The following is a 27398-nucleotide window of genomic DNA, read 5'->3' as shown; positions in this document are numbered from 1 at the left end:
TGTTTGAAATGGAGATTTTTTTCAGAGTAGAATTGAGAAACCAACATACTTTTCTAGATCCCCAGAAATCACAAAACAAAAGTCTGTGTCTGCAACAGCCTATATATAATGGAAATCAAGATGCTAAAACACTTACAAACCTCAGCAGTTGGATACTTTAAAGTGGGTACTACCTGAGTTTAGTCATTTTCAGCTTCAAAAACCCATGCTTGAAAGTACAGCAGTAATTTGTTTATCTGCTTTCTCTATTAGTTTTCACTAACTTTGCATCCTAATATCTATTAAGCCAAAGGTCAACCAACTTTTAAACATACATAATAACAATCAAGTTGCAACTGAATAAAAAGAAATACTACCTCTAATCCCATAATAACTGTTATCTCTTCCTCAGAAACATAAGCTGTAGATTTGCCAAATCCATTTGCTTTGTTAATTAGAATTCGATAGTAAGGAGTATCTTTTAGATCCTGTGGAAATAGAAAGAAGATAAAAAGCCTGAAAGAGAGATGATGACTAAAGATTACATATTATAATCAGTTAACTTTCAGTGGGCTTACAGAAACTAAATCCCCTTGAGATACATGTGTGTATATATGTGTGTGTGTGTAAATATATATATATATATATATATGTGTGTGTGTGTGTGTGTGTGTGTGTGTGTGTATGTATGTATATGTATATGTATGTATATATATATGTATATGTATTAGTGTGTATATATATATATATATATATATATATACACACAGCCAGTTCATTTTTGATTTAACCTATGTCAGAATTAAATATAAAGCAACCAGAACTGCAACACATTTTTTAAGAGTCGGGAGTTTAATTTCCTTTTTTTCCCCACAGACCTTGCAAGAAACAAGACTTACAATATCCTTGCTTTTTGTACATAGCCCAATGGCAATCTCGACAACTAAACTCCAAGAGAGGAAGAGACAAGTTCAGAACATAATGCCACCTCCAACAACCACAGTCCCTGGAAAGAGCTAAGGCAACTTCTATGTGTATATATACATAAATCTTCCAACAAAGAAGTGCCTAAGAAAACAAATCCTGGGCCAGGGAATATGGGCCATGATATTTGCTGGTATCCATAAACACTCCTGCCCTAAGTAACCCACAATCTAAACACAAAAAAGTGATGGATGAATACAGATGGAGCTTAGGAAGCAATCAGTATCGATCAATGAACAGGCAGTGGCCTCTGCTCAGTGATTTCATAAAGACTGGAAGTCAGAGGAAGGCAAGGAAAAGGTGGGCTGAAAACCTGGCTGATGTTTTGAGGGATTTACAAGGAACAAGCTCAGTAAGCCTAAAGATCAGAAGGCATTTTGCAAAGTGTTTATGGCATGATAGGCAAAGGCAATTAAAACCTCAAAAGCAGCAAATACGCTTAAACTCCTTGTCATCACTCTTGAAATTAAAACAATAAAGATGAACACAAGGCCACTGGGACAGCAGAACAATGTAAGGAAAAAGAAAGCAAGGATGCAGGTGTTTTAGAAGCCAAAGATGAGGGACAGTTGGATTAAAGCTACATCAGGGAAGGAACCAAATGCACAAAATGGGACTGAATGTCAGTACCCAGCTGAACATGAATTTTCTGCTACAGGCGAAGATTTTCATGTTTTCCCCATTTTCAGTCCTCTGACTTAATAATTAGTATCGTCCTGCCACTTAAGCAGCATGTCAGTGACATGCTGCCACAGTATGCAGCACTGCATTGCCAGATTAGCACTGTCAACAAAGATTTAGCATTTGATTTTCAAATACAAGGGCTTAGGCAAGAGAAATTCAAAGGCTTTAAGAATTCTAACAGAAATGTGGTTTTAAATAGATTTACACTCCAAGTAACCAGATCCTCAAAAGCATTGCTTTTTCACTGAAACATTAAACACAGAGCATTACTTGCATTTCTTAAGTGCAGTCATAATGCACCAATCAGATAAAGGACTTAACAGCGTCTCAATTTTAATGACATGGCAGGAGAAATCCATTCAGACATCATAGGTTGACACTGGTATTTCAAATACAACACTGTGTATAAAAAGTGAGTAGTTTTAATTTGAGGTATGTCCACTACAGCCCTGACCAGCAAAGCTTAGCCAGTCAGTGGTGTAAAAGCCAAGCTATACCGGGACCACAGTGCAGAAGCAGTAAAGGTACCACTCAGCTGCAGAGGTGATGCAGAACTTGGGAGTACTTCCCACTAGGATGGCAGGAAGTTGGTCTGTAACAGTGTTTCTGAGGGTATTTTAACCTGAGTTATTCTGTGTATATATTAATAACGCAGGAGTTTAGTACATTCAGACCTGTTTCACTGGAGGATATCTGGGTTGTAGTTGTTCTTCTGGAGTGTTAGCTTTTACATCCCATCCAACAATGACTCCTGAGTAGCCAAATCTTCTGTGAATTATTAACTGGCCCACACGGAACTTAATATATTCAGGCTTTGGACTGTGGACATGAGCTGATTCTAATTTAACAAAGAAAGAGACTTAGCAAGGATAAAAGTTTGATCAGTTATATTAAACATTTTAACAGAAAATAGTCTGACTTCTACCTGAAGAGAACTGATAATTAGATTAACAGGGGAATTAAAGAAGAACAGGTGCTTTGGTTTTTTCCCCTAGAATATTAATTACTATGTTTTACAAAGGAACATCCACTAAGACACTTTTCTATTTGTATGCATTTGATATTACGTAGGGATCTTAACAGAGCTTTAGAAAACATTAGCATGTGTATGCATTGACATTTACTTAAGCCTTCCATACAGTATTTTACAGTGCTTACATGTGGTAACTTATTGTTACATTATTTTTTGCCAGTTTAAGTCACAGAATTCTTCCATTCAGTCTGATTGGGGACGTTTTTCCAGGAGCAGAGGTCAACTATTTCTTTTTCCTTCTGTGAAATTGATCTAAATCAGTTAATTTGAATCAAGTGAAAGCTGTACCACTGAAAGCTGTTTTATAGGTCAATACAAAATGCATACACTGATGTATTCAGTAAAATACATACATATAGTTACATCATATTGATACTATTACACAATACAGGGAAGAGGCCTTGGATTTTATGTGCTGTTTTGTTTACTGAATATTATCAATCATGTTGAGAGAGATGAAAAAATGAAAACAGTCTGCCATTTTCAAATTAAGTAAAGAAATCCACTATAGAAGCCTTATAGACAACATTATAAGTAAAATATGAAAGGATTGCAAAAACTTCAATACCTGCAAGATAAGAATGGGGTTTTGCTTCATTGTTACCACTTTTAGTTTTGTTCTCTCCATAGTACCAATTCCTAAAATGTAAAATTAATAACTCAACATACAAACAAGTTCTTTAGAAGCTGAGTTTTAATAATAATCAGAAGGTTAATTATCCTAAGTGGAATACTGCAAAGCCTTTGATACAAACTTCTCTACAATTTGAAGCCTTCATGAATTTTACATTAAAAACACTTCTAATGAATACACAAGAAAAAGGAATTTGTTCCAACAGGAAAAAGAGGAAACTTAATTTTATAGAGGTGAGCAAACACTATTCTGCACTCTGAAGAAGCAGTATGATTCTTCAGTGTCTTTTGTAAAGTCTATAAAAATTGGTTGATACTGCTATGGACAAGGTGTCCAGCAATGAGTCCCTGCCTAAGGCTACAGTAGATGCAGCTGATCCTTTTGCACTAGACTGAATTTCATCTGAATTTAAAAGGTAGGCAGTAGGGGACACATGTTTAGAAAGGGGAAATGGCTAACATTTTTCATTTCTATAGTAATAAAGAGAAAGTGTAAAAAAACAATGAGAAAATGGAACATTTCCTTCTGCTGGCAATTTAACAGCAGCAGTCTATGAACAGAGGAGTTTGGGTAACATTCTGCATCCATACTAGCCAGCAAACCATTGGTGCCAAAGAACTACAGGTTGTCCTAGTCTCCTTCCTCTTTGATGGTACCTTTCAGTCTTACCTCCTTCACCCTACCTGGCAGAAAGTGAGAGCAAGTTCCTGTGCAAACAATGTTTTTTACCAAAGTTTTGTAAAAAACAAAAGTTTTTACAAAATGTGTAGAAAGACTTAAGGCTGACAAGTACCTCTTAACAGAAAGAGGAATGGGCAAAATCTTAACATGTCTAACTTTTGCTAAAACAGCAGCTAATATAGAAGGTCTCAAATGACATTATTTTTAAGATAACCAATTCCTTATAAAATATTCAGAAGTCACAAACAGCTCCAACTATATACAAATAATCGATGGATCATTTGATCTTTGCAGGCTTTATCTTTAGGATGAGGAGCTTTCCACAAAGTTGAGAAGCAATTTATGGTGAACTTTAGAAGAGCACAGTTTCTGATTCCATTCATAGACCATCCCCTAGGTTTGCTGGGAGTGAAACTAAGTCAGGATCCTCCACAGTTCAGAGGACTTGACGCCCTTGATTATTGTACGTGGATCAAAAACAAAGTAAAACCTTTGGAGTATTTCTACATGAATTAAATCTCACAAAAAGGCCCTTCAACGAACTGAAAGAAGTCCATGAAGTCTTCTTAAATTAAAATGGTGTGTATATATGAATGGAAATAATCTTACTTTTTCTAGATCAATCATTGTTACATGACCAATAATCAAAATTCACTACTTAGCCCACAGATTTTCTGTCTGTGATTCCTAATTAAGATTTTCTTGTGCTACAATAAAGAGCATAAGATATCCATCCAGTGCTCTAGCATCTGATCCTACAAACATGTTGTTGCTTTCAGTCATTAATTTGGCTAATTGTTCTGCATTCAGAGTCAGATGAGTTTTGAGGATAACATGTACAGGATTACTGCGCTGAGTTACGTTTAGTTTCACATGGAGTTCAGTTTTGATGTTTGTGTAAAAAGTCCCAGATCAGTCTGAGAAGCAAATGAGAGATATTTCCTCTTTGTCACTTACTTCCCCCACAGCACACCTTCCTGCTCAGAACAGACTGTGGCTGAAATCTCCTAGGTGCAGACAGTAACATCCTATCTTGTCCTCGAGAGCCACAGCTTTAAACAATCTGCCCACGCATCCAGACTCAAGTAAGATCTTGTTGAGATGCTCCAAGAGGCAATTATTCTTTAGGAGTAAAAATTGTCATCATATTGTTTTTAAAACCTTCTCTAGTATTCTTATACAGATTTTTAATATTTAAACTTTGCAGTTTCACTTCTGTAGCAAAGAGAAAGAAAGGGTCAGTGACCATGAACAATTTCTACTCAAGATTAATATCAACACTGCAAATGAATATTCTTTCAGTCATCACTTGTACCAGTAAACCATATGTAAATTTTGGAAAACACCATTTTTCATTACAAGATTGCTTTCTTCCTGTACTCGGACCATAGGAATTGTTAAATTACATTCAGATTCTGCAGCTTCAACTGTTATTCGAGAATAGAGAGCATGAGATATTTTTAAAATGGTGTACATAATCAAAAGACTATTAAAAAAGCCTACAGGTTTTTGCATAAATCTAAATAATAAGTGGTTGACTCATTCAATGAGGCCTGAAAATTATTTCACTCTGGGTCTTTATGAATAAGCCAAACTTTGTTCTCTTTTCATCAAGACCAATCCTTTGCTCTTCCTGCTTCATGGATTGGAATTCCACAGATGAACCACACAGCCAGCGCACTGCACAGGCCACATGGACAACTGAGTCCCTCTTTGCATGGTTCATGTCAAGATGCCAATGTTTGCCAATGGACACCACTATCAAAAATTTGGATCTGATGTAATAGTCTCCACTTTTTATTTGGAGATATGTGTGTGGGATTCTGTCAATACACAGCTTCTTAATTCATAGACAAAACGGCACTCCTTACTTAGGTCTTAGCATTGTCGCTGCCTAAAGTAATTTACTGTGAGTGAATTTTATTTGTTAAGAGTCTGTACTGAGTCATACTATGCAAGAAAATATTTTATAACAGTAAGTGTCACAAGGTAATGGAAAATTAGAACTAATGTTATTTAATCAAATGCTTTATTTTCATCTTTTGAAAGGGACATAACCCTTAGTAATGTATATTGGAATGTCCCAAAAAAGAATGAGGTTAAGGCACTCATGCAGATTAAAAAGATTTTTATGTGAAGAAATCAACAATTGCTATTTGAATTTTGAAACTAAATACAGTCATATTAAGCCACAAAAATGCCTGAGGTGTGATTTAAATGTTGGTTTTATATAGGAATAGCTAATCCACCCACACTTCAGCTTCCAGGACCAAGTGTCATTGGGGGTGAGAAAGAGAACTCTCTTACAAATAAATGCAGTAGGGAAGAGGAGTCTTACAACCTTTCTGTTATTTGGAGGCGCTCGGCAGAGTCCGTTCCGTACCACTGAGATATGAGATACTGTGCAGGAAGAGCAAAGAGCAGCATGGAAATCTGCAGAGCTGCAGCTGCATTGATGTGAGGCATTCCAACAGGAAGTTTTGTCAAAGACACTTCACTGCTCCCTACTCTGAAAAGAGGAAGAGAAAAATGTTAAAAAGAGACAATGTATGTAGTTGGGAACTTTGCTATATAAAAGTTTCCTTCAGGTTGCTTTGCTGGTTCACAACCTTATGTACAATCTGTACTCAGGCATTTTGGTTACAGCTGGAGCACACTTAATTTAGGCCACTTAAACTGCATTAAATTTCATGGTACTTATAAAAGCTAATAGAAAACTAAAGTACACAAGACAGCAAAAACCTCCTTTTAAGATTTATACAGGCATCTTTTTTGTCTGTAAACAGAGGGGGGGAAAAAAGAAAAGGAACTGGGAATTTGTATGGTTGTCTAATTTGCAGTAAAAAGCTGATGTCCATGAACAAAATTTGTTGTGCTGCTTTGTCATCTGATTCAGTGTGTTAGACATGTCTGGCATACCAGATTGATGGCCTCAAAAATAATCTGTTTGGATTCAGTGATAATTGCACATCTGACAGAACTAAGGGGTTTTTCTTTCAGGTTGAAGGCACTTACAGCACTGTACCAGGTTGATAATGTGCCACAGTCCCACCACTAGATTAGAAAAGGATGTGGCATCACCTCTCGTTCCCATAGGCACATGAAACACCCTACCAGTACATATTCATGACTCTTTCCTCCTTCCCCAAACCATCAAGATATTCACCTTCACCTGAGGAGCACTTACTGTCTTTACATCTATGAGGCTTTTTCAAATCAGAACTAAGACGTGCTGAAATTTGAGACTTGTGTCTTTTACACAGGTGTTCTCAGAGTACTCAGGTTTACTGCAGCATTCACCCGCTGTCTGTTGTCCAGGAGCAGATGTTGCAGCTCCTGTTCTCTCCTAGAGTGGAATACTCAGCCTGCAAGAAGCAATTCACTACAGTTGTGTCCAAGTTGCTTCTAGATCCTGCTGTCCTAATTTATGAAATATGCAAAATAATTTGGGTTACTGTAATATACACAGCACATGTGCATGTGTAGATTTATGAAAACTGCCCAACAGAAGTAATCAAGATCACAAAACAATACCTAAGGAGGTTCAAAGAATACTGCAAGGAATATCTTCGGAATATTGTAAGGAAAGTGTGATGAAGCCTTACCACAAACTGTATTTTTCACTTCTGCATCATCTGCTTTAGAGCCACCAGTAAAGAAAAAACGTCTCCTAATCTCCTTTTAGACTTTATCAGTGGTTGTAGAGTACTTGTTTAGCCTTGTGTGTTGTGGGGGGGAGGAAGTTCAGCCTAATAGCCATGAGCACCCTGCGAGGCCGGAGGGCTGGAGAGGATCCGGGGGTCGCTACCGCGCTGCCCTCTGCACTCCCACAGTAGGGCAGTACACCTGCCGCTGCACATCTTCCTCCTGTTTCTAAAATAGGCATTTTGAGCAGCCAGATCCCCCAGACAGAAAGGATGCGGTAGCATACAGCGAATTAGCCTGAATCAAAACGTTTTTGAGCATGTTTGGAAGCACCGGAACACCCTCAAGGAGCGCGCTGTGCCTGCAGCCCCCGAGCGGGGCCCGAGCCGGCAGCGCCCGGGGGGAGCCGCAGCCCCTCTGCTCCTGTGCCGGCCCCGCTGAGCGCCGCTCCCGGCCCGGCCCTGCTGCGCGCCCAGGCGGGAGGCAGCGGCGCCGAGCAACAACGCGCTAGAGGAGCCCGGAGAGGCGAGAGCCCAGCCTGAGCCCGAGCCGGGCTCTCAGCCGGGTGGGGAAGTTGTCTCCTGCTCTCGTCTTTCCCTCGCACAAAAAGCTCTCAGGGCAGAAGGATTTCTTAATCTCAAAACGCAACAAACACCCACGTGGACTTTTTACGCCCCGACAGTTTTAGAGAGATTAAAATAAAGAAATAAAAAGTGTAATTTATTTCTTCAGGCTAACTTAAAGAAAGTAACTTTTTCAACTTCCTTACCTAGGTATTTTTTTCTGTGAATATGGATGAACAAGTGACTTGAACCAGCTATGAATAGAAGTCCGGTGGTAGTTCTCTCATGCGAAGTTTATGCAAAATATGCTGTAACCCAGTCCTGGAACCCAGCCTCATGCCGTGCCTCTCAGAACGCTCTTGGTACTTCAGAGAGCACCTGGTGCGGCCCCTGGCCCGCCGTTGTCGCGCTGGATGCCGGCACGGCTGAAGCAGGAGCGTCCTCAGTGGTTTCCGTAGCACACGTGTCAGCAACAGAAACTCCGGCGTTGCCCCTGCTGGGCTGCTGCAGGGGGATCAAACCCGGCCGTGACCCTCATCTATGCCACGGATTTCTGTGGTGTAAATTCAACAGCAACCAGATTTGCTGATAGCACCCAAATCAGAGTGGGAGAAAACAGAGGAGGCAGACTCAAAGAGAGATCGGAGCAACGGGAACATTATAGACAAGAAGAGAAATTCATCAGTCGCAAATGTTTCTCTTACCAAGAGAAAGAAAATGCTCTAGCCAGCACTTTCTCTCAAGAGAAAGGAAATGCTCTAGCCATCACTTCTCACTGAGCACAGCTCTCCGAAGGGCAAGACTCTGAAAAAAACCAAAAATGTTATCAAGCCATACCTAGTGAACACATGGGATCTAAGGGGCCAGGCCTAGGATGGAATTTTATTGATGGATTTAAACCTGTGCAACATGGCAGGAATGCACAATTGAAAACTCACATGAATACTAGCCTAGACTAGAAATACAAATTCTACCTAAGAAAAATAGTTTTTTAATCATAGAATCATAGATGGTTTGAGTTGGAAGGGGCCTTTTCAAGGGCACCTAATCCAGCCCCCCTGCAATAAGCAGAGACATCTTCAGCTAGATCAGGTTGTTCAGAGCAACCTATTTGCCTCACAGACCCACCCCAAGGAGAACAGACTCATTGGGGCCATCGTGGCTGTGTTTGCATCACCAAGCCCAGGCTGCAGTAAATACTGGGATCTACCAGCTCCCTTGAGCAAAGCCTCAGGAGCCATGTAAACACCTGATCCTACCTCAGGGAAGCTGAAGGTTTTAGTGTTTTAGACTCAAGCAACTTATTACTACCCAAACATTAAGACATCTTCTTAATGCAAAGTAAATCAAATTGCAAGATGAAGATGCTTCTTTTGCAAAACAGGTTACTCCCCATGTGCTTGGGCAGAGACTTTCAGTGCAAGAGCCAGAAAGAAACCAGCCCTGTGTGCTCTGTCATGACTCAGAGGTGGGCAAAGAGGCCAACGCCAGAGGAAAATTACAACTTCATAAATTAGCATTAAAGAAAAAAGAAATAATCCTGACCACAAGAAAGGGTAGATCATCTGAAATTGTGTTAAGACAATGCCTTTGTGAATTTTCTAGTAATTTTTCCTAAATAACTTAACCACTAATTTCCCTTGTAAATTCTATTGATCAGAAGAGTTTAACATTAGCACACATTTTACAGCACACACTTTACAAGCATTAAACAGCATAAATGTTTTGAGTTCCAGATATTTAGTCTTTCCCCATGTACTTGTGCATACAGACTAATTGGTGTCAGTGAAGGACAGCAACAGTACAGACTGCACATATACCCAGCTCCTCATGTTGAGATTTTAGCTGGGTAAAAATAGGCAGTGTATTGAGAGGTGATCATTAATTAAGGACTTCTAAGTAGCTCTGTTTTAAAAGTTTTCTACAGCTGTATTCAATTTCTTAGCAGTTCATGGAAGCTTACTCCATCTTTCTTAAGAGTTAAGAGAATTCAAGTTTTCAAGGCACTCAAATTTCAGAAATATAACCCCACTAGATTTCTCTGCTACAGAATACAAATACAGTAATTCTTTCTAATATTTTAATCATATTCTAACCAGGTTTGCATTTTAAGTTCTGTCTTTATTATTTTGAATGTCCTTGTTCAAAGTCAGATTCCAAGATCTGAGACATAACACAAATTAACAGCTGAGGTTGCCAGGCTCTTGAATGCTAACATTCTTTGAAGTCAGTACCTTCAGGAACAGGCCTCTGCAGAAATTTGATGCTGAATGAGTTGGTTACCTGCCTCTTGCTTCCTCCTTCTTGGGTTTTTGTTTGGTTTTTTTTTTTTTTTTTTGGTATTTATGTATCTAGCTAAAGTAAAATGAAAGGCCAACAAACCAAGTTTAGGTAAAAATCTTCCCATTTCAGAGACAAGAAAAGGAAGCATGAAGGAAGTTTGTATGGCTGTTATCAGACTAGGAACATCATTCCCAAATTCTCTACCCTGTCACCCCTTTAGCACTCACACAGATTTCACAGTATAAGAGAAGATTCATAAATTCTCACTGCACCCCTTTCAAACAGTAAATTAAGCCACTTGCAAAGATTTCTTAGCACAATATTTCTCTGAGCTAGAAAAACAACCAGACGTTTTGGCTTTGAATTTCCCGTTAACAGTAGTAAAAGCCACAAAAAATATTTTGCATTATAATTTGTTGTACAGTAAGTCAAATTCATGCTATTTAAATTCCAGTCACATTGTCCATTGCTTGCTGGCACTTGCTTTATTTTCACATTTGTTTCAACTAGCAACATTGATTAACTTTTAAAGCCATTACACTTTGCCCATTTATCTTTGGAAAAAGTGACAAACATTTTTTGCAAAGCTCATACTGATGGCTAGAGCAGTGAACACCAGCTTTGGCACAAAACCTTTTCACTTTGAAAGCAAAATGGTCAACTCCAACGACTACGCAATTCCCTTCATTTAATGAGCATTATGGTCTGTCCTGGTTAGAGAGGGGATGGCGCTAGCGGTGTGGATGTGACCAAGTTGTTACTCTGTATCACACACTGCATCACCTGGACGGGACTCAGCAGGAAAAGCCAGGCGCCCTTACTGGAAGTTGGCCGCTTGCCTCTCCTGCTTCAGCAGAAGGGTAACTCCAAAGGACCTGCAGACTCCATCCTGGGATACTTTTCTGGGACATGGTGCTGAGGGGAGGCTGTGGCGTGGCTCCCACGTGTGGCACTGCAGGGACAGTGATCAGGGACAGCATGAAGCCAGCATCCCTATGGGACCATCCTCCCCTGTCCTGGTGTGCAGCAGCGCTGGAAGCGGCAGCAAAGGCACCCCTACTTAGGTCACTCAGCTTCCAGGGGGGGTTGTCTATCACTGTTTTCCATTATTTTGGGCTGGAAATACTAGCCATAGGAGTTCCCCCACCACAATGCCTTTGTTTCCTGACTACCATGTGGGCAGCATGCAGGAATGATCATCCTCTTGCCTTTGTCTGGAAAAACCACATGGACACAACCCACGGGGAATGTTCACCACCACCTTTGTTCTTGCTCCTGGTGGTGAATACCTTTTTGTGGGTAAAACACCTTCTCTTTTTGTATTGTACTGTGGGTGTCTTATTCCATCATTTCGTGTTCCAGTAAGTTGTACGTTGTTCTCTCTCCCCATGGTCTCTCCTCTTTTGTCCCTCCTTTACTGGAAGGGACAGGGGCTGGGGTGTGGCTTGTTTGGAGTTTAATTTCCTGCTGGTGTTAAAATCAGCACGTGCTTCAACAGCATTTTCAGGTACCAACATTTCACAAGATCTGTTAATACTAAGCAAAGTCTTGATTTCTACACAAAATGAAAGAACTACAGTAGGTTTCCAAAATATACCTGTCACAGAAATGGGAACAGAGATACAATTGTATTTTAAGGATTCTGTACTGAGTTACACAGGAAAAGGATTTTTTAGATATTTTCAAATCAAAGGAAATGTTAACTGCTTAAGACTATTCTCAGCAACAAAACTAAAACCCTGGACCTGGAGTGGCTTATGCTTGGATGAGCACACCACTGTTACTGTTGTGCTGTAATACTGGAAACGTACATTCAACAGAACTAGCACCTCCAGGACATAACTGCACCAAAGTGTGTCATATTTTCCTTAATTATTTTCTCCAAGCAGAATGCGCCAATGAGCCAAACTCACACGCTTGGGACAGAGATATTTCCTCAGTTACTAAAACAAGTCTTGCTTTTGCCAGACTTCACATGGAGTCTGGAAATTCACAGGGAACTCAGTTCATTCCACTGTGACCATTTCACATTCCCATTGCCCAGAAGTGCACAGAAGCACACATACCTGCATCTGTGAGGTGAGTGAGGCTCTCTTCCATCACTTCCTTGGGTTTTCAGGTAAGGAACGTAAGGAAAAGATCATCTGATAAAGCAATTAACGTGAAATTAAACAGAATCCACACTTCTTTTTTCTTGCACCTATTGAACAGCAAAATGTAGATATGAACAAACCAACCCTGCAGTTTTGTGAAAACTCATCCTATGTTGACTTTTCCTTGCATCACCCACTCAGGGCAGCTAGGCTGCTGACCAGTACTCTACAGGAGGAAGGCAGGGGATTCTCTCTGCTAAAGTGTTTCTAAGCCTCTTCTAGAGCTGTTGGGAAGCAGAGATTTCCATGGATTGGATGTAGCTCTGGTACAAACAGTTGTCACCTGAACAGGGAAGGCTTCCTGGAGGGTTAGAGGCAGGTGCCCTGGTGCACATGTGAAGGTGAGCTAAGAGGACTCAACGAGGTGTCTTCAGTGACAGATGCTACTGCCTTTATTTTGCCTCTTGAACTGCAGGGCTTAGTGAAAAGCCCTACCAAATAGCAAATTCTGATCTCTATCAGACAGTGCTCCGGTTCCAGTTTTGTCTGTTCCCACTTACCCACTATACCATACTACCAGATACAGCTATTCCGTATTCCACAAGGAATCAAGAGGAGCTGAATTTAAGGAATTCTGAAAAACACACAACCAATCATCCCATAGCACAGTAAATTACCAGATAAAAACAAACACTGTTGGACAGCTTAGAAAAACATGTTTTCTATTTATTTAAAAATAAGTTTGTAGTTACTACATTGCAGTGACAGTAATTCTTACACATACATTCTAGTTTGTATAAAAGGATTCAAAGTATTATGCATCAAAACTAACATAGAAAGTGTCCACATAACAGTAAAGAAATTTCCAATCCATATGTACAAAAAGAAAGGGCACTGTTATCCTGGTGAGATACTTCAGGTTATATATAACATGATAATCTAGATTTCTGGAAGGAAAAAAGCCTTGATAAAGCTAAAGAATTATAGTTTTCAAAACTGTTACTCATTACATACAACAGATTTGTGTTTTACATAATTCTGTACAAAATAAGTGTAATTTTTAATCTGAAAATCTGTCAGTTTTAAAATTAACCTTTCTAGGTAATTTACTTGAAGTTGAGCTCCATTCTATACATATTGAAACATTATGACAGAATTTAATTCACGCATGATCATTATCCAGTTGTCCACCACACTTCTGCAGTTTCAGTATGGTCCAAAAATGTAACTTCTGTATGGTCTCAATGCATTAGCAAACCAACCTGCACAGTTGTAAGCACAAAACAGTACATGTACATCACACAGTACATGATAGGTACTTCTATTTCTTTCTACTCCTCATTTGTGTGACCTCGTTGTCTGTTCTTTCAGTGTAGAAATTCATAGTATAGTACAACTTTCCCTCCCTAAAACGTATTGTTTGCATTATTTGAAGTGAATTTCCTGATGTATTTATCTGCATTAAAAAGGACCCAAATGACTACTTGTCTCACTACATACCTCCTAAAAGCTAAATTTATTCACCCTTATTTTATTGCAGCATATAAGGTTTCTCTCCAGAGTGTCTATAGGCTGTTAGAACCATGGGAAAAGGGGGGGGAGGGGTGGTGAGGGGGAAGCAGCTAATCACCTTTTTCTGCAATTTAAGATGTCTTTTAATCTGGCTTCCTGGCATGTTTCCTTCTCTAACACACTGTAAAAATGACATGGCAAATTCCCACATTCAAACCAGCAGAAACACAAGAGCACCTGGAGGTTAGCTCTGGTTTAAAAGCTACCTGCTGATTTCCCCCAGACATCATAGAAAGTCAGCAAGCTGCATTCACGATTCAAAAACAAGAAGCTATGTAAGCTGTCAATGCCAGATTTGTTGTTTGAAGCACATTGCCAAGCCTTGACCAGATTTATGAAATGTAATACACTTTCCTCTGCAAACGAACAAACATGTATATACAGTAATTTACAGCAGAAAACTAACAGCCCTTTTATCAGCTGAATATCTAGGTCCCCTTGGAAACCAAACTGTTACAAGAACTTCAGGGATAAAAGAAAAGATATACTCATTTTACACAGTTCATTTATCTTTGTTTAGGTCGTAAACAGAAAATGAGCTTTTGCTGTTTCTAGGTGAGGTTTCAAAACCCTCTACCTTGACTATCACAGCACTGCAGCAGAGTTATAATTAAATATTTTTAAACACTGTTAAAAAAAAGCAAAAAGAAAAACCTTTGACAATCTACTGTCAACAAAAATATACTATTTTAGAATAAGGTAAGGACTCAGGACACAATGTAAATATTGTGGTATGGGTGTATTTTAATTGACCAGTGATGTTAAAATTACCTCAGTGAGATTCACATGCTACAAATAAAATGTGAATGTTGATGAAAGTGAGCTTAAAAACTTCTCACCTCCAATCTACTATATAAATACAAGGTGAAAGGGTCCCATCCAGTTAAGCCTATTGCTTTTATAGAACCAATCAACTATTTAACATTTGCCTAAATTCAAATTACACACTAAAGCATTTACTTGTAGTCCTCAATCCAACAAATGTGAGCAAAATATTTAAAAATGCGGTGTAAAAATCATAACAAGCTTGAAATTACTGAATGGACAGACTATTTTTTGTGTTGCATGTAGTCCTTTTTTTGGTAAGACAAAAGCCTCTGGCACAGAATTGGTACTTAAAAATATTTGTACAGCAGTATAGTGAATAAGCTGTCTCTACAATTCACTTTTTAATAGATATTAATATCTATACGTGCTGCATCAGGGTCCTTTATCAATTAATAGCTTTACAAATATTAAGCCATAGTAATATTTAACTCAACCAACTCAACCTTACAAGTCTATCAACAAACTGATCACAGGTACAAACTGGACACTGTACAAATAAACATCTGTAAATCTTTATCACAGCAGTCGAATCACTGGAGGAAGACATTTCTCTGCAAAGTTGTATCACTGGTCCTTGCCAGGTGACAAAGAGCTCTAGTTCAATATTGACAATAATAATGAGCACTACAGTGGTAAGATTTCAGTTCAGTTCCCAGAGAACACACTAACAACAGAAACAGAGTGGCTAAAGAGTTGTTAAGTATGTAGGCACAGGTACAATGATTCCTGTTAAACATTCAGAGCACACTTAGGACAGAAGCAGAAGTATTTCCTCACTGGCAGTTAAAGAACACACTGTTATCAAGATACCACTCAGCAGCAAATACCAATTTTAACTTTTCCCAGTATAGTGTAGAAGTACCAGAACAGTATCCTCATATATCCATGTCAAATAGAAACAAATTTAATGAATAAAACTGAGTTAATTGCTGCCAGATCATTTGCATGTATGTGACTATGAAGCTATGTTATTTACAATGCAAATGTAAAACAATCACATGAGATTTTGATACTCCATTTTCTGAACCAGTTGTTAGGTACTTGAGATGGCATTATAAAACATGCATATAACTATAGATCTTAAATTATTTCAGAACACTGACCATTAGTTTATTGCTCACATTTAAAAACCTAAGACTCTGTAATCAAAAGCTCTTTTTCTGTATTGATACAGTATCTCACAACCACCTCAAATAATAAATTTTTCCCCAAGCAAAATACAGTCTGATGGTGACTCAAAGTCTCATAAATAAAGTTTGCAAACCTAGTGAAATTAAATTATAAAAAATATAACTTTTAAATAAATCTGGTATTAATTTCTAATAAATGTCTAGCGTTGCTGCTATTAAAAATTGATCCAAATTATCCACAGTTTATTTTTAAAGGAAAAACATGAATGTGTATAATAAGAATCAAAAACTTACTGGCTAAAGTCACCAATATTACTGGGTGGGAAGCAGTACCCATGTTCTGCAGGTAAGGCCTTCTACCCTTGTAAAATTAAGATGTACACTCCTCTACCTGCTGTTAAGGGAACTCAGATTATTTCAGTCTCCAAAACTTACACACAAGGTATTGTTGATATATAAATATATACATAAACATGCCATATAAAACATTATTACAAACAGAGTAAATACAGAAGATGAATTTTAGATATAATCTATTTTATATATTACAATGCAGATAACATCAGGAAATTACACATTTTCAAATGATTGCCTTCATCAGTGAGATTTGACAAAATTAACAAGTAGGATCGATCAGTTTTGAATTGTGAAGCTGTATTGCAACTGTACAAACATAGCTTGTTATCTTACCACATGTTTAGTGACTCCATTTTAATCAGATGATAAAGAAATGCTTGTTAGAACAAATAAATATGCCAACAAATCAAATACAAACTAATCCCTGGCCCCCAAATTCAAATCCATAACAATTCAAAGAGGATCTGGAAAATATCTCAGCCATTTTTTGTAGCAAAATGAACTACCTAAAACAAGGTATGGTGGATACTAATCTGCTATCCACAGCGCCTATTTCTATTACTCTTGGTGGCAAGTACCAATATTCTTTCTTCAAACTTTTAGGCTTTTTTTTTGTAAGAAAATAAAGAGTGAAGAATCAGGCCTCAAATACATATAAAGAATCTGTGCAAATTTAAGATCTTAATTCTGCATGTCTTCCCTTTCAGACATTGCAGATGATGCGTAAAAACAAAAAAAAAAAGGTATAACCAGAAAATTTTGGTTACATTTTTGTACCATACCAGATCTCAGTAAATACCACTATTTATGTATTTTTTTTCCTTGAAACTGGACAATACTTTTTTTAAGTGATAGAAAATGGTATTAAGGTTTGTTTGTAAAGGTATAAAATAACTAAATGTACCATAAACAAATAAATAACTGCTTTTCTTTTCCAGAGCAGTACATATAACAATACATTCCCCTAAGTCATATAGTTATCATTTACAATAGACAACTTAATTTTAGTAAGGATGCAAGAAATAATAGAATACAAGGCACAATCATTAAATGGAATTTTTCTTTAGGGTGTATATTGACATATGTCAGCGTGATATACCATAAAAAGTGCAGAAAAACACAATGTGCAATGAGACCACTGTATAAAACATGATTGCATAAAAAGTGATTTGGCCTTTTAACCCTAATAATTGAAAATAACCAATCTTCCCCTTAAAATTAAACTATAAAGTATGACATTTTAAAATTTTCAATTCTAGTGCTATCTAAAAAATCCTGAAAAAAATTTATACCTGGGTAATATTTCAGACATATGTGTTTATGTATATATTAATATATATACATACACTATTCTTTGTAGGTCATTTCAGCCTCTTAGCATGTCTAAAGTTGTAGAAACAACTATCAATCTGGATCAGAAAGTAAACATCATAATTCCATACCTGTCCTGTAATTTCCTTGAATCCTTTAACCAATTATACATTTAGACTAAAACATCTCTGTCAAAGGACCCCACCAGTGCATTATTTTCTACCAGAAGTACCAAAAAGGATACATTTCAGAACAATGTTAACAACTTACTATTTAAAACGAGACACAGCTTTTATCACTGCAAATGGTATGCTGTACTGACACTCAAAAAGAAAAAAAGTTTTTCCACTGCACTGATTCTCAGTCTTTGGCACAATAAACAGAGATTTAGAGATTGATACAAGAATCAAGGTCTGAAAAATTAGACATTAGTCAAACTTTTTCCAATGTGGATATATATATTTGTGATTACATTTTTGCTATGTTTGGCAGAACTTGGATAAACAATGGCCTGTGCTAGGCTTCTTTTGCAGCTGAACATTCCATCACAACTGAAATTCAACTTTTTCAGATTAGCAAAGTTTGGTATTTTATTATTTAATAGAAATACAAGTGAATTTACTGCCACTTTTTGCCAAAGTCTGCCTTCCTAGGCGACTTGACTTTACAATCAAAGTGTACCTTGCTTGGTCAAAAATAGACTTCTGTTTTCAATTTGTGGCAATTAAAAGTTCTATTACCTTTTTTCAATTGTGTAGAGATATTACATACTACTTGAGCAGAGTAGCTCTGAACTCTGTACGTCAGTCAGAAATTGCTTCAATTATTATCAACTGTGAACAAAATGACTGTTGAAATGTATAACCTATTTGGAGGGCAATAAATAGCAAAAGTTTAAAATATATATTTCTTTTAAAGAATGTTCTTTCAGTTTATCATTTTGCTAAATTTTTCTCCTCGAATCAGAACAAACTCTTCTAACCCATAATAGCAGCAGGGAAGCAGAAGTCTGTTCTGCTGTTCCTTAACTGTACCTGCTTCATAGCATTCTGAAGTCAAACCCCTGGTAAAAATTACCAACCAATTAAATTAGCTTTTGCTTTTTCAGTCAACTTTCGGACTCTGCCTCTGCTTGAAGTTCCAAAAGTCAAGGAGGTGTCTTCAAACAATAGCTGCCTTTGCTCTTCCTCAGAGTCATCTTCATTGTAAAAGGCTGTCCTCCTACCCTGGTTTCTAGTTCTCATGTGAGGTTCAGAATCTTTAAGCTCTTCAGAACCCTCCTCCATAGGCTCGTGTGTCTTTTTCCTCCTGCTTCTTGTTTGCATTTTAACATTTGCAGGAGCTAAGAAGTCTGAGCCTGGCTGGCGGCTCTTTATCTTCCTTTTTGGCTTTCTACCCCCTCGGCCTTTTTTTTGTAACAAGTCTTCCTTCACATTATTTTCAGAAAGAGAATTGCATGCAGTAGAAACAGAGGCTTCCTCTGGTACATCCCTTGTGGTCTGGATTGTATTCTGCTCTGCATCCTTTTGCTGTTCAACAATTTGGAGCTTTTTTGGTTTCCTGCCTCTTTTCTTGTGCACCACCACTTCACAGCTACTGTTATTACTGTTATTAGTCTCCACCTTGGGCTTCCGTCCAGGACCTCTTTTAACTGGAGGTTTCAAAGGCTGTCCACCATGTCCATTTACCTGGATGCTTCCTGATGCCAAAGCATTATTCTTGCAATCTGCTGTAAAGAAATAATACAGAAACATACACATCACATAACAGATTTGCATTTACATTCATTTTCACACTGCCTTAATAAAACTCTTACTAAAATATCTGAATGGATTCACAGTAATTGCCAATCTGTCAAAATCTAAGAAACCAAAGTTGAGCTCAGAGACTTTCATTCTACAATGGAATGAGGATTAACTTCTTGGATTTAGCACATGGTAGCTGCAAGGAAAAAAAACCCCAAAAAAACCAAGAAACAAAAAAAGCCAGGAAAAATGCAGAGGGGAAAAAAGAAGGGAAAAAAGGGAAGAGCTGAAGGGTTTTTCTCAGATGATGCAACACCAGTGGACAAAACTCATATTTTGTATCTGCAACAGCAAAAAGTTGCTCAAGAAGCATTGGGAATGTAGCAAGGATTGGGAATGCTTCACAGTATGTAATTTCTGGAGAAATAAACATTTTCTTTCAACCTGAGGTACCATCTTTTGTATCAAATTTGTACAGATTTCTCACACTAACAGACAGCAACATGTACTTGCTTGGAGACTTTTACAGGGTATGAGTTTTCATTATGTGAAGGGTAATGAACTTTCTCAGAGGTGCACATCATTGGACCTCTTAGAAAGATGTTCTGACACTACAGCCTTGCCTAACATATGGCCAAGAACAGGCTCATAGCCAGCATGATATTTCCTGCAGCCCTTTCATGAAACACCCACACACAGCTTCTGCTGTGTTTGAATGTGCACCATCAGGCACTAAAAGCACAGGCCTCCTCTGTCCTATGAGTGGATGTAAGGAGACAGGACCATGTCAACAACATTCAGAAATCCCTGACATCCCACCCTATAACTGCTGCATATTTAACCATGCAGTGTGGGAATAGGTGGGGCCTTTATGAGAAAGCTTGCAAGCAATGGAGTGATGATTTAACTTATCAGACCAAGAGCTGCTTTTTGCGAAGCATAGATGAGTAAGAAAGAACTCCTTGGGGAAGAGGACTACAAGAAGTAGGCAGATTAATTAGATGGGACCCAATTTGCAGACTACTGTGTTCCCATTTTCAGAGAAAAGGTGTTTAGTGGATCTACCTGCTTCAAGCATCTTCCCAACAGTTCAAAGCTCCTTCATAAATAGGAAAGCTTTCTGACTAGGAGATCTTATTTCAGCCTCCACAGAAGCTTTGAATTTTAACGTATTCTGACATCAAAAGACCAAGCAAGCTCACCCAGGAGATTTCATAAACTAGGTCCAAGCAGGCCATTCAAATATACTAAATAGAAGCAGTAAATGCTGCATAGTTTTTGCTGTGCAAAAGAATGAAGGAATGAATTTGCAGCTGGGATCCTCTGATCCTTATGCTTGCTGCTGCACAGAATGTCATCACACTCAGTGATACTGACCCAAATATAACCAACATAAGTTTTATGTCATTAAACACACAGCATTTAAAGTGTGACCATGCAGAAGTCTGCTTTGGATTTTAGAAACTTTTAACACGACATTTGTAATAATTTAAATTAAGGTACAGATATGTTAACATCTCAAAATCATCTAGAAAACAGCTATCACACCATGGAAATGGTGTTAAGAGTAGTCAAAACCGTGCTAATTCATCAAGAAGGAAACTAATGGTGACTAAGCTTTCTGTTAGATTTCCCTATTCTGCTAAATTGTAATGCATTCTAATCTCCCTACCCCCAAATTACCACAACTAAAGGACAACACTACAGTCACTACATCAATAACTCTGAGGGTGGGGAGGAAGTAGAGAAATTTGGTACCTTGTGGATTAACAGTGGAAGATTTTACTTTGCGCTTGATTTGCTTCTCTTTCTCTGGATTTTCTTTTGTGGAGTTATTCCTAGTGTTATGACTGTAATCAGATGGGGAAGGGTTTGATACGATATTCTGGTTCTTGGAATGTTTGGTTGAATTCTCCAGTACTGGAAGGATAAAAAGAAAAAAAATTATCAACTTAAGTAATTTATACTACATTCAGTCTTGTTGGGTTAAAATGGAACTCATGTTCTACTACAAACAATTTCACTCTGTGATCCAAAAGGGAGAAAGCTTCCTAGATAAAACAACATAGCCTAACTTCAATTTTCCTCTGAGGAGCCTCAAAGGCCCATCAGTTTGAAAGCAGAACCAGTCTTAACGGAGAGAAATATATTACATTTCTGAAGAACCAGTTTTATCTTTAAAAACATTCATGGCTTAATTTAATAGAAAACTGAAACAAAAGGCACCCCAACTTGCCTGACTTTCCTGACCCTGCAGTAGTATTAGGCTTTGTAATTAAAGGCTTTATAGTTAAAGGCTTTGCTCCTGAAGAAGTGGATGGTTGCTCCGTAACAGCCACATCTGTTATCCCCCTATTGCTTCGAGTCCGCACAAGGGAGGAGGCCTCAGCGGCTTTTCCGTTCATCTGAGGCGGAGCGTGTCTCAGTGCTGTCGACCGGGCAGGTGCAGAAGATGATGAAGTGGCAGAAGTTTCTGCCTTCAGCTGAGGTTTTATTAATCTCCTCTTCCTTTCAGGGCTGCAAAAGGAGCAACAATTTGTATCCTGGATGACCACCTTGTCGTTTTACAGGAATAAATTAAATTAAATGCTAGTGTCTGAGATTGTGGGAGTAAAACAATCACCTCTGCATGAAGTATGTTAAAAATATGGCATTTACTGTGGAAATTCATGTAAGTTGTGAGCTTCTGGAAAGTGAATCTTTACAATAAATACTATAGTTATATGATAAAGCATGATGCCATCACTATCCTAACGATGCTGTTTTACTGTACACATTTAGCAGTTATTTGAATTTTAAGCACTTACACTAGGATAGCTCTAAGTAAAGTTTAAAACTCTTCCACATCATAGGGACTTGCATGTCAAAGCTACCATTCTGCAATATAGGGAATAGTAAAGGAAGTATTAAGAAAAAAACACACTAAGTTTTATTGTTTAGGTATGTCAAAATTTCACAGCATTTCATGAATACTGTAAAGGAATTAATGTACCTGGATGCAACACTACTGGAAACTGAGCTGCTTCTACTTCTTTTTTTCCTTCGTTTCTTTATTGTATTTCTTTTATGAAAACGTAGGGCAGATTTATAATCTGATAAAATAGAACTTATATGTTCTTCAAAGAAAGCAGAAAGGCGCAAGCTCATGCTGTAGATCTGGAAAAGAAAAGCCAGTAAACAAGTCTGATACTTTCCCAAAGTGTCCCTTTACTTATTTATTACCAAACAATAGCTAGAAAAGTAAAAAGTTATTTATATAGAAATGTTTCAGGGAAATTTATCATCTGCCTCAATAAATATATGCTATGTGTAGGTTTGCTTTAACTGTTTTCATGGTTTTGAAAAATGTATCACAACTGAAGATGACACAGAAAAGGAAGAACTGGAAAAACAAGTCTTTCAATTGCCTTTCTAGACTGCATCCCTTTCTAGTTTCAACAGAAATCACAAAGAGAGATCCTTAAGGTAATTTTGCTGTATCATACCTAGGGTCAAGAAATCTTATTTTCTGCTCTATTAGCTTGCATCCTTATAGTTTATATTTGAACACCAGTCTATTCCTTTTATAGATGAATTGATACTACAAGAAGTTGGCTGCAACAGGTACAATAAATGTATTGGAATTATGTAGGTGCACTTTTTTTTTCCCTACTCTAGACTTGGATGATTTACAGAGACTCCCAAATTCAGTTTAGATCACAAGTAATTATTTGAGCACAGATGCTATTAATTCTGGAAACAGAAAAAACACCAAAGTGACCTGTACTTTGAGGAGACACAGCACCCTCAATGAAACACAAAGACAACGTTGAACCAGTTCCTACTTAATGACCAAACCATCTGAGTACCAGACTCGACAGGTTTGACAGATTCTGCACACTTTACTGGAGAGAATGTGCAAAGGAATATGTGTCTGATGTGCCAAGCAAAAAAAAAAAAAAATCTGATGACTTTAGGTTTACTGATCAAGAAAGCATCAGTGACATCAGTTTACAGTTCAAATAAGCATCAGTGACATAAAGGAAGATGCTAAAAATTTAAGTGCATGACATAGTATAAACATGACATTCAACTACATATTGCATGCATTGAAAGCACATAAGTTCTAGAATATTAAAAGTCAACATAAGAGCCTTCCACTTCCAAAGTAAAACAAAAAAAGACAAATTTATTACTATACCAGTGTGTTTGGATGAAACATGGACAAAATGAAAATGTCAAAAGAATCCATAAAACCACACAAAGCTAAAGATAATGTCAGCTATGATGAGGTCAAGGAGAGAAAGAAAAGCCACAAAAGAATCCAGACCTGCCCCAAAAGCCCTGCCACTTGCTGCAACTGAAAGAGTAATTCTTTTATGGGGTATGGCAGCCTCAACAGTGAGTGGGCCTGTCTGCTACTGACTGGAGAGTAATCACTGATCCTGCTAGTCACCTATGAAGAAATTTGTGCCCAAGTCTTAAAACAATTAAGTCCTAATCACTAACTTGCTATTTAGAACAGCCAAACATAAAAGCTGTTAATAATTCTGGTCTTAAAACCTGACACACATTAGTAGAAGAAAAGCTACATAGAAGCCTTGAACCCACGTAAATATGCATCCATAATTTAACTGCTATCAGATACTACACCTACTATTGGCAGGACATCTCAGTACAAAAAGCTTTGTAAGCTGACACTTTATGTAAACTGTCCTGTTTCCCAGAAGTTGTAAGAGCTTCATCACAATCCTACTGCACAGTACTGAACAGCACAGAATTTCAACATCCTTTTCTGTCTATACCTGGATATTTCAGTTTGGGGCAACCTTCAAAGTAGAGAGGCTCCCTGTGTATTTGTTTTAAAAATCTGGTTTCTTCCCCAAAATATCAGTTAAATTTCACTATTGTACTCTTAATCCTGCTTCTGCAGAACTTTTCTTCCATGTGGTTTTCTGTTTAGACCCACTTTGTAATATTTACTTTTGAAACACACATGCACACATTCCTTTCCTTTCAAATGTAAAGCTGTAATAGTTTCTTAGAAATATTAATATTTTAAGATCAGAAATAATTAAACTTGTTTTTTAAAAGCAATCAAATTACACAGTCTCTCTGCTTTTTTGGTCCTATACTTTTCAGATATAAGTGTTCTTTCATTCAACGGCAAATGGAAAACAATAAAATCTTACCCTTGATCTTTTACTTGGTGTATAGGCCTTGGAATTGCTGAAAATAAGTCTCACATCTTTACACAACTCCATTGGTGACTCATAGTTGCCAGCTTCCAGTGTTTCTCTAACAGTAGCAAAGTCCATAGGAGTGTCAATAATATCTCTATAATCCTGTTTGGAAATAGCAAAGAAATTTATTACAATTTTTCTCCCAAGCCTTAATAAATAATTTTCATAAGGATGAGTTTGATAAACCTGTTTAACCAAAATATCCTCTTTATATAGGTATGGAAGACTGCTGAAGACATTTTTCCCCTTTCCACTAATATACCTCCCTTGCAGACATACTCAGTAGGGTCAAGGTTAGAAGTTAACTGATGGATGATTGAATTCATTTTATAAACCTATTTACTGAAACGCAGAGCTCAGAATTTGGTGTCCCCTAAGGGTTGCATTACTGACACACTGACATGAAGATAACAGTGACATGACATGAAAGTGTGACTACAAGCCTTCTGGGTGGCTTAGCAGCTCAAACTTAGGACTAAAACTAATACTGTTCTCACATATTAGCTTTAAAATATGAAGTTTGAATACTTGAGCCTGCTCAGAGGCTTATCACATCCTTTCTGAAACCTGAGCAGTTTCCCAAATGGAGACCTGACAATTTATGACAGTAACGAAGTATCAAAAACTCCAGAGGCTTAGGTAGGACCCAAGTCAAGCCAATAACAGAATTTCTTTTTCCAGGCAATGGAAGAAACAGAGACATGTTCATACAAGAAAAAGCTTAAATACTAAATTTAACAAAAAAGTTTAAGTTAATCCATCAGAGCAAATAGAACCTGCAGGAGTGCCTCAGCATGTTAAACAGGCTTGTGACACCAGGGACCAGTGTGTTTCATGCCAAGCCTACAGAGTGCTCTCAATGAGCTCATTTGAGGATCTCAAACATATAGGGACACTTGTAGTTGGCCACAGCATAAGTTTGGGTTACATAAAAAATAATGGTACCCAGTGACTGCAGAAGTGTCAAGACAGATCTACTAGTGACTTCTGAAAGAGAAGCATTTCTTTTCTCTAATTGAGACAGTAATTTTGCCCAAGTTAATATGACCTGGAGTCATATTTTACAGAATTTAAGATACACTAGAAGGAAAGCAAGCAAAATCTTTGCTTTATTACTCTAAGTTTTCATATTATCTTACTTTATGTTTTTATACTCTGAAATGAAACCAATGATCCAACACATCACATGCAGCAAACAAATAGATACATTTCATATATATGACCATTTTTCAGTCAGGAAAGGAAAGACACCTTAATTGCAAAAGCTGTAATTTACTTTAAAATCTGTAATCTACTTAATAACATAAGCATCCCTCAATATAAAATATTTTCCAACAAAAGTATCTGAGAGCAGAGAAGTATTATTTATTTTAAAATTAGTTGGAAAAAATCAGTAAACATTATTTAATAAAGTGACAATGAAGTGCTGAAAAGAATTCTGTCACTACAGCTGCCTGAAGTTTCAATTGAAAGAACTAAAGAAATGGTCAAAGTTTAAAAAAAAAAAAACAAACCAACCCACCACTTAACAACTGGACTATAACCAATCACTTTGTTCTAAAGTACTCACTGGATACTCAAGAAGATCCACTGGTTGTCGAAATGGTTCAGAGTCTTCACACTGAAAAATGAGATTCAGCAGCTCCTGGCATTGCTTCTTCCATGACTGAATGTCATATGACTGAGCCCTATTCCGTAGCCGCCGCTTCGGCTGATGATCCTGAAACGACAATATTGCCTGGTGTATATTAAGTAAACTAGCTGCTTTTACAAAAATCTAATGGAAGAGTTACCCCACAGGATATAAATGAATTCACAACCTGCAGCAGCGCAGACAGAAATACTTTTACATTAAACAGTTCAGTAGAATAACATATCACCAAATTCAAAACTTTCAAAAAGCTGACATCACTCAATACTAGAAATATTTCAGTTTTACATTCCATTGTTTACAAATACATTTTAGCGATTGTAGCACTAAAAATATATATTAAAAATTTTTAAAACATTTACCTTTCTTTTTCTAGTGGAAGTCCCTGGCACATTTGTGTCTTTCTCTTCTTCCTTTGAGCAAGATAATGAGTCGCATAAAAAGGTTAAAAAATATAAGCATATATGAGTGGGCAAGTTCTTTTATATTTTAATCTTATCATTTGTGTCTTTACAGTCCTACCCCAATCCCTCTGAGAAGCATTTCATATGACTGTCAATTCTGAGAACCTCTCAAAAATCTAATCAGCACCCTCCAGCAAACTATTAAAACTCTCTCTACTAAAGGAAGAGAGGAGGCTGGATTTTCACTTAGTTTCCCAGCTGACAAGAAGAAACATTGTACAGACAGAAAAGTACACTCCACTTCCCAGCAGTGACTGAAAGCAGCAATTTGGTACTCCACAGGACAGACAGCAGTCTTGTTTCTCCAGTGTGTCAATGCCAATGCCCAAGACACAACCACTTACCTCATCAGAGTCAGACAACACTTTCTTCTTCATTGCGTTGTATAATGGAATAATGTCATAGCAGCTCTGGTCTCTGTAAAAAGAAACACAAACTAACATTTATTTTCCATCATCACCTGTGGAATCAATTGTAATTTGCTTAGGAAAAGGAAAATATTTATGAAGCAATCTTCAAATAAATTGAGAATGTGTTTA

At 37.5% G+C, this 27398-nt stretch overlaps 1 protein-coding gene across 3 annotated transcripts in view; it reads right to left on the bottom strand.

Moving 5' to 3' along the window:
- Positions 1–13284: 13284 nt before the first annotated feature.
- PHIP (pleckstrin homology domain interacting protein) overlaps positions 13285–27398 on the bottom strand; it is a 108197-nt gene continuing 94083 nt past the window's right edge. For 2 of the 3 annotated variants that reach the window (XM_030235558.2, XM_050971933.1), the window contains exons 33-40: positions 27204–27276; positions 26758–26808; positions 26315–26464; positions 24694–24846; positions 22515–22678; positions 21759–22039; positions 21281–21442; positions 13285–19506 (exon numbers count right to left, since the gene is read on the bottom strand). In XM_030235558.2, the coding sequence (XP_030091418.2) occupies positions 18851–19506; positions 21281–21442; positions 21759–22039; positions 22515–22678; positions 24694–24846; positions 26315–26464; positions 26758–26808; positions 27204–27276 (1690 nt within the window). In that variant the 3' untranslated portion in view covers positions 13285–18850. The remainder of the gene's footprint in view (positions 19507–21280; positions 21443–21758; positions 22040–22514; positions 22679–24693; positions 24847–26314; positions 26465–26757; positions 26809–27203; positions 27277–27398) is intronic. The other variant, XM_050971934.1, reaches the window with a different exon arrangement.

The sequence above is a fragment of the Serinus canaria genome, chromosome 3 (genome assembly GCF_022539315.1).
Source record: "Serinus canaria isolate serCan28SL12 chromosome 3, serCan2020, whole genome shotgun sequence".
Classification (NCBI taxonomy): domain Eukaryota; kingdom Metazoa; phylum Chordata; class Aves; order Passeriformes; family Fringillidae; genus Serinus; species Serinus canaria.
The sequence above is the reverse complement of the archived record's forward strand: the minus strand, read 5'-3'. Positions and strand labels throughout refer to the sequence as shown.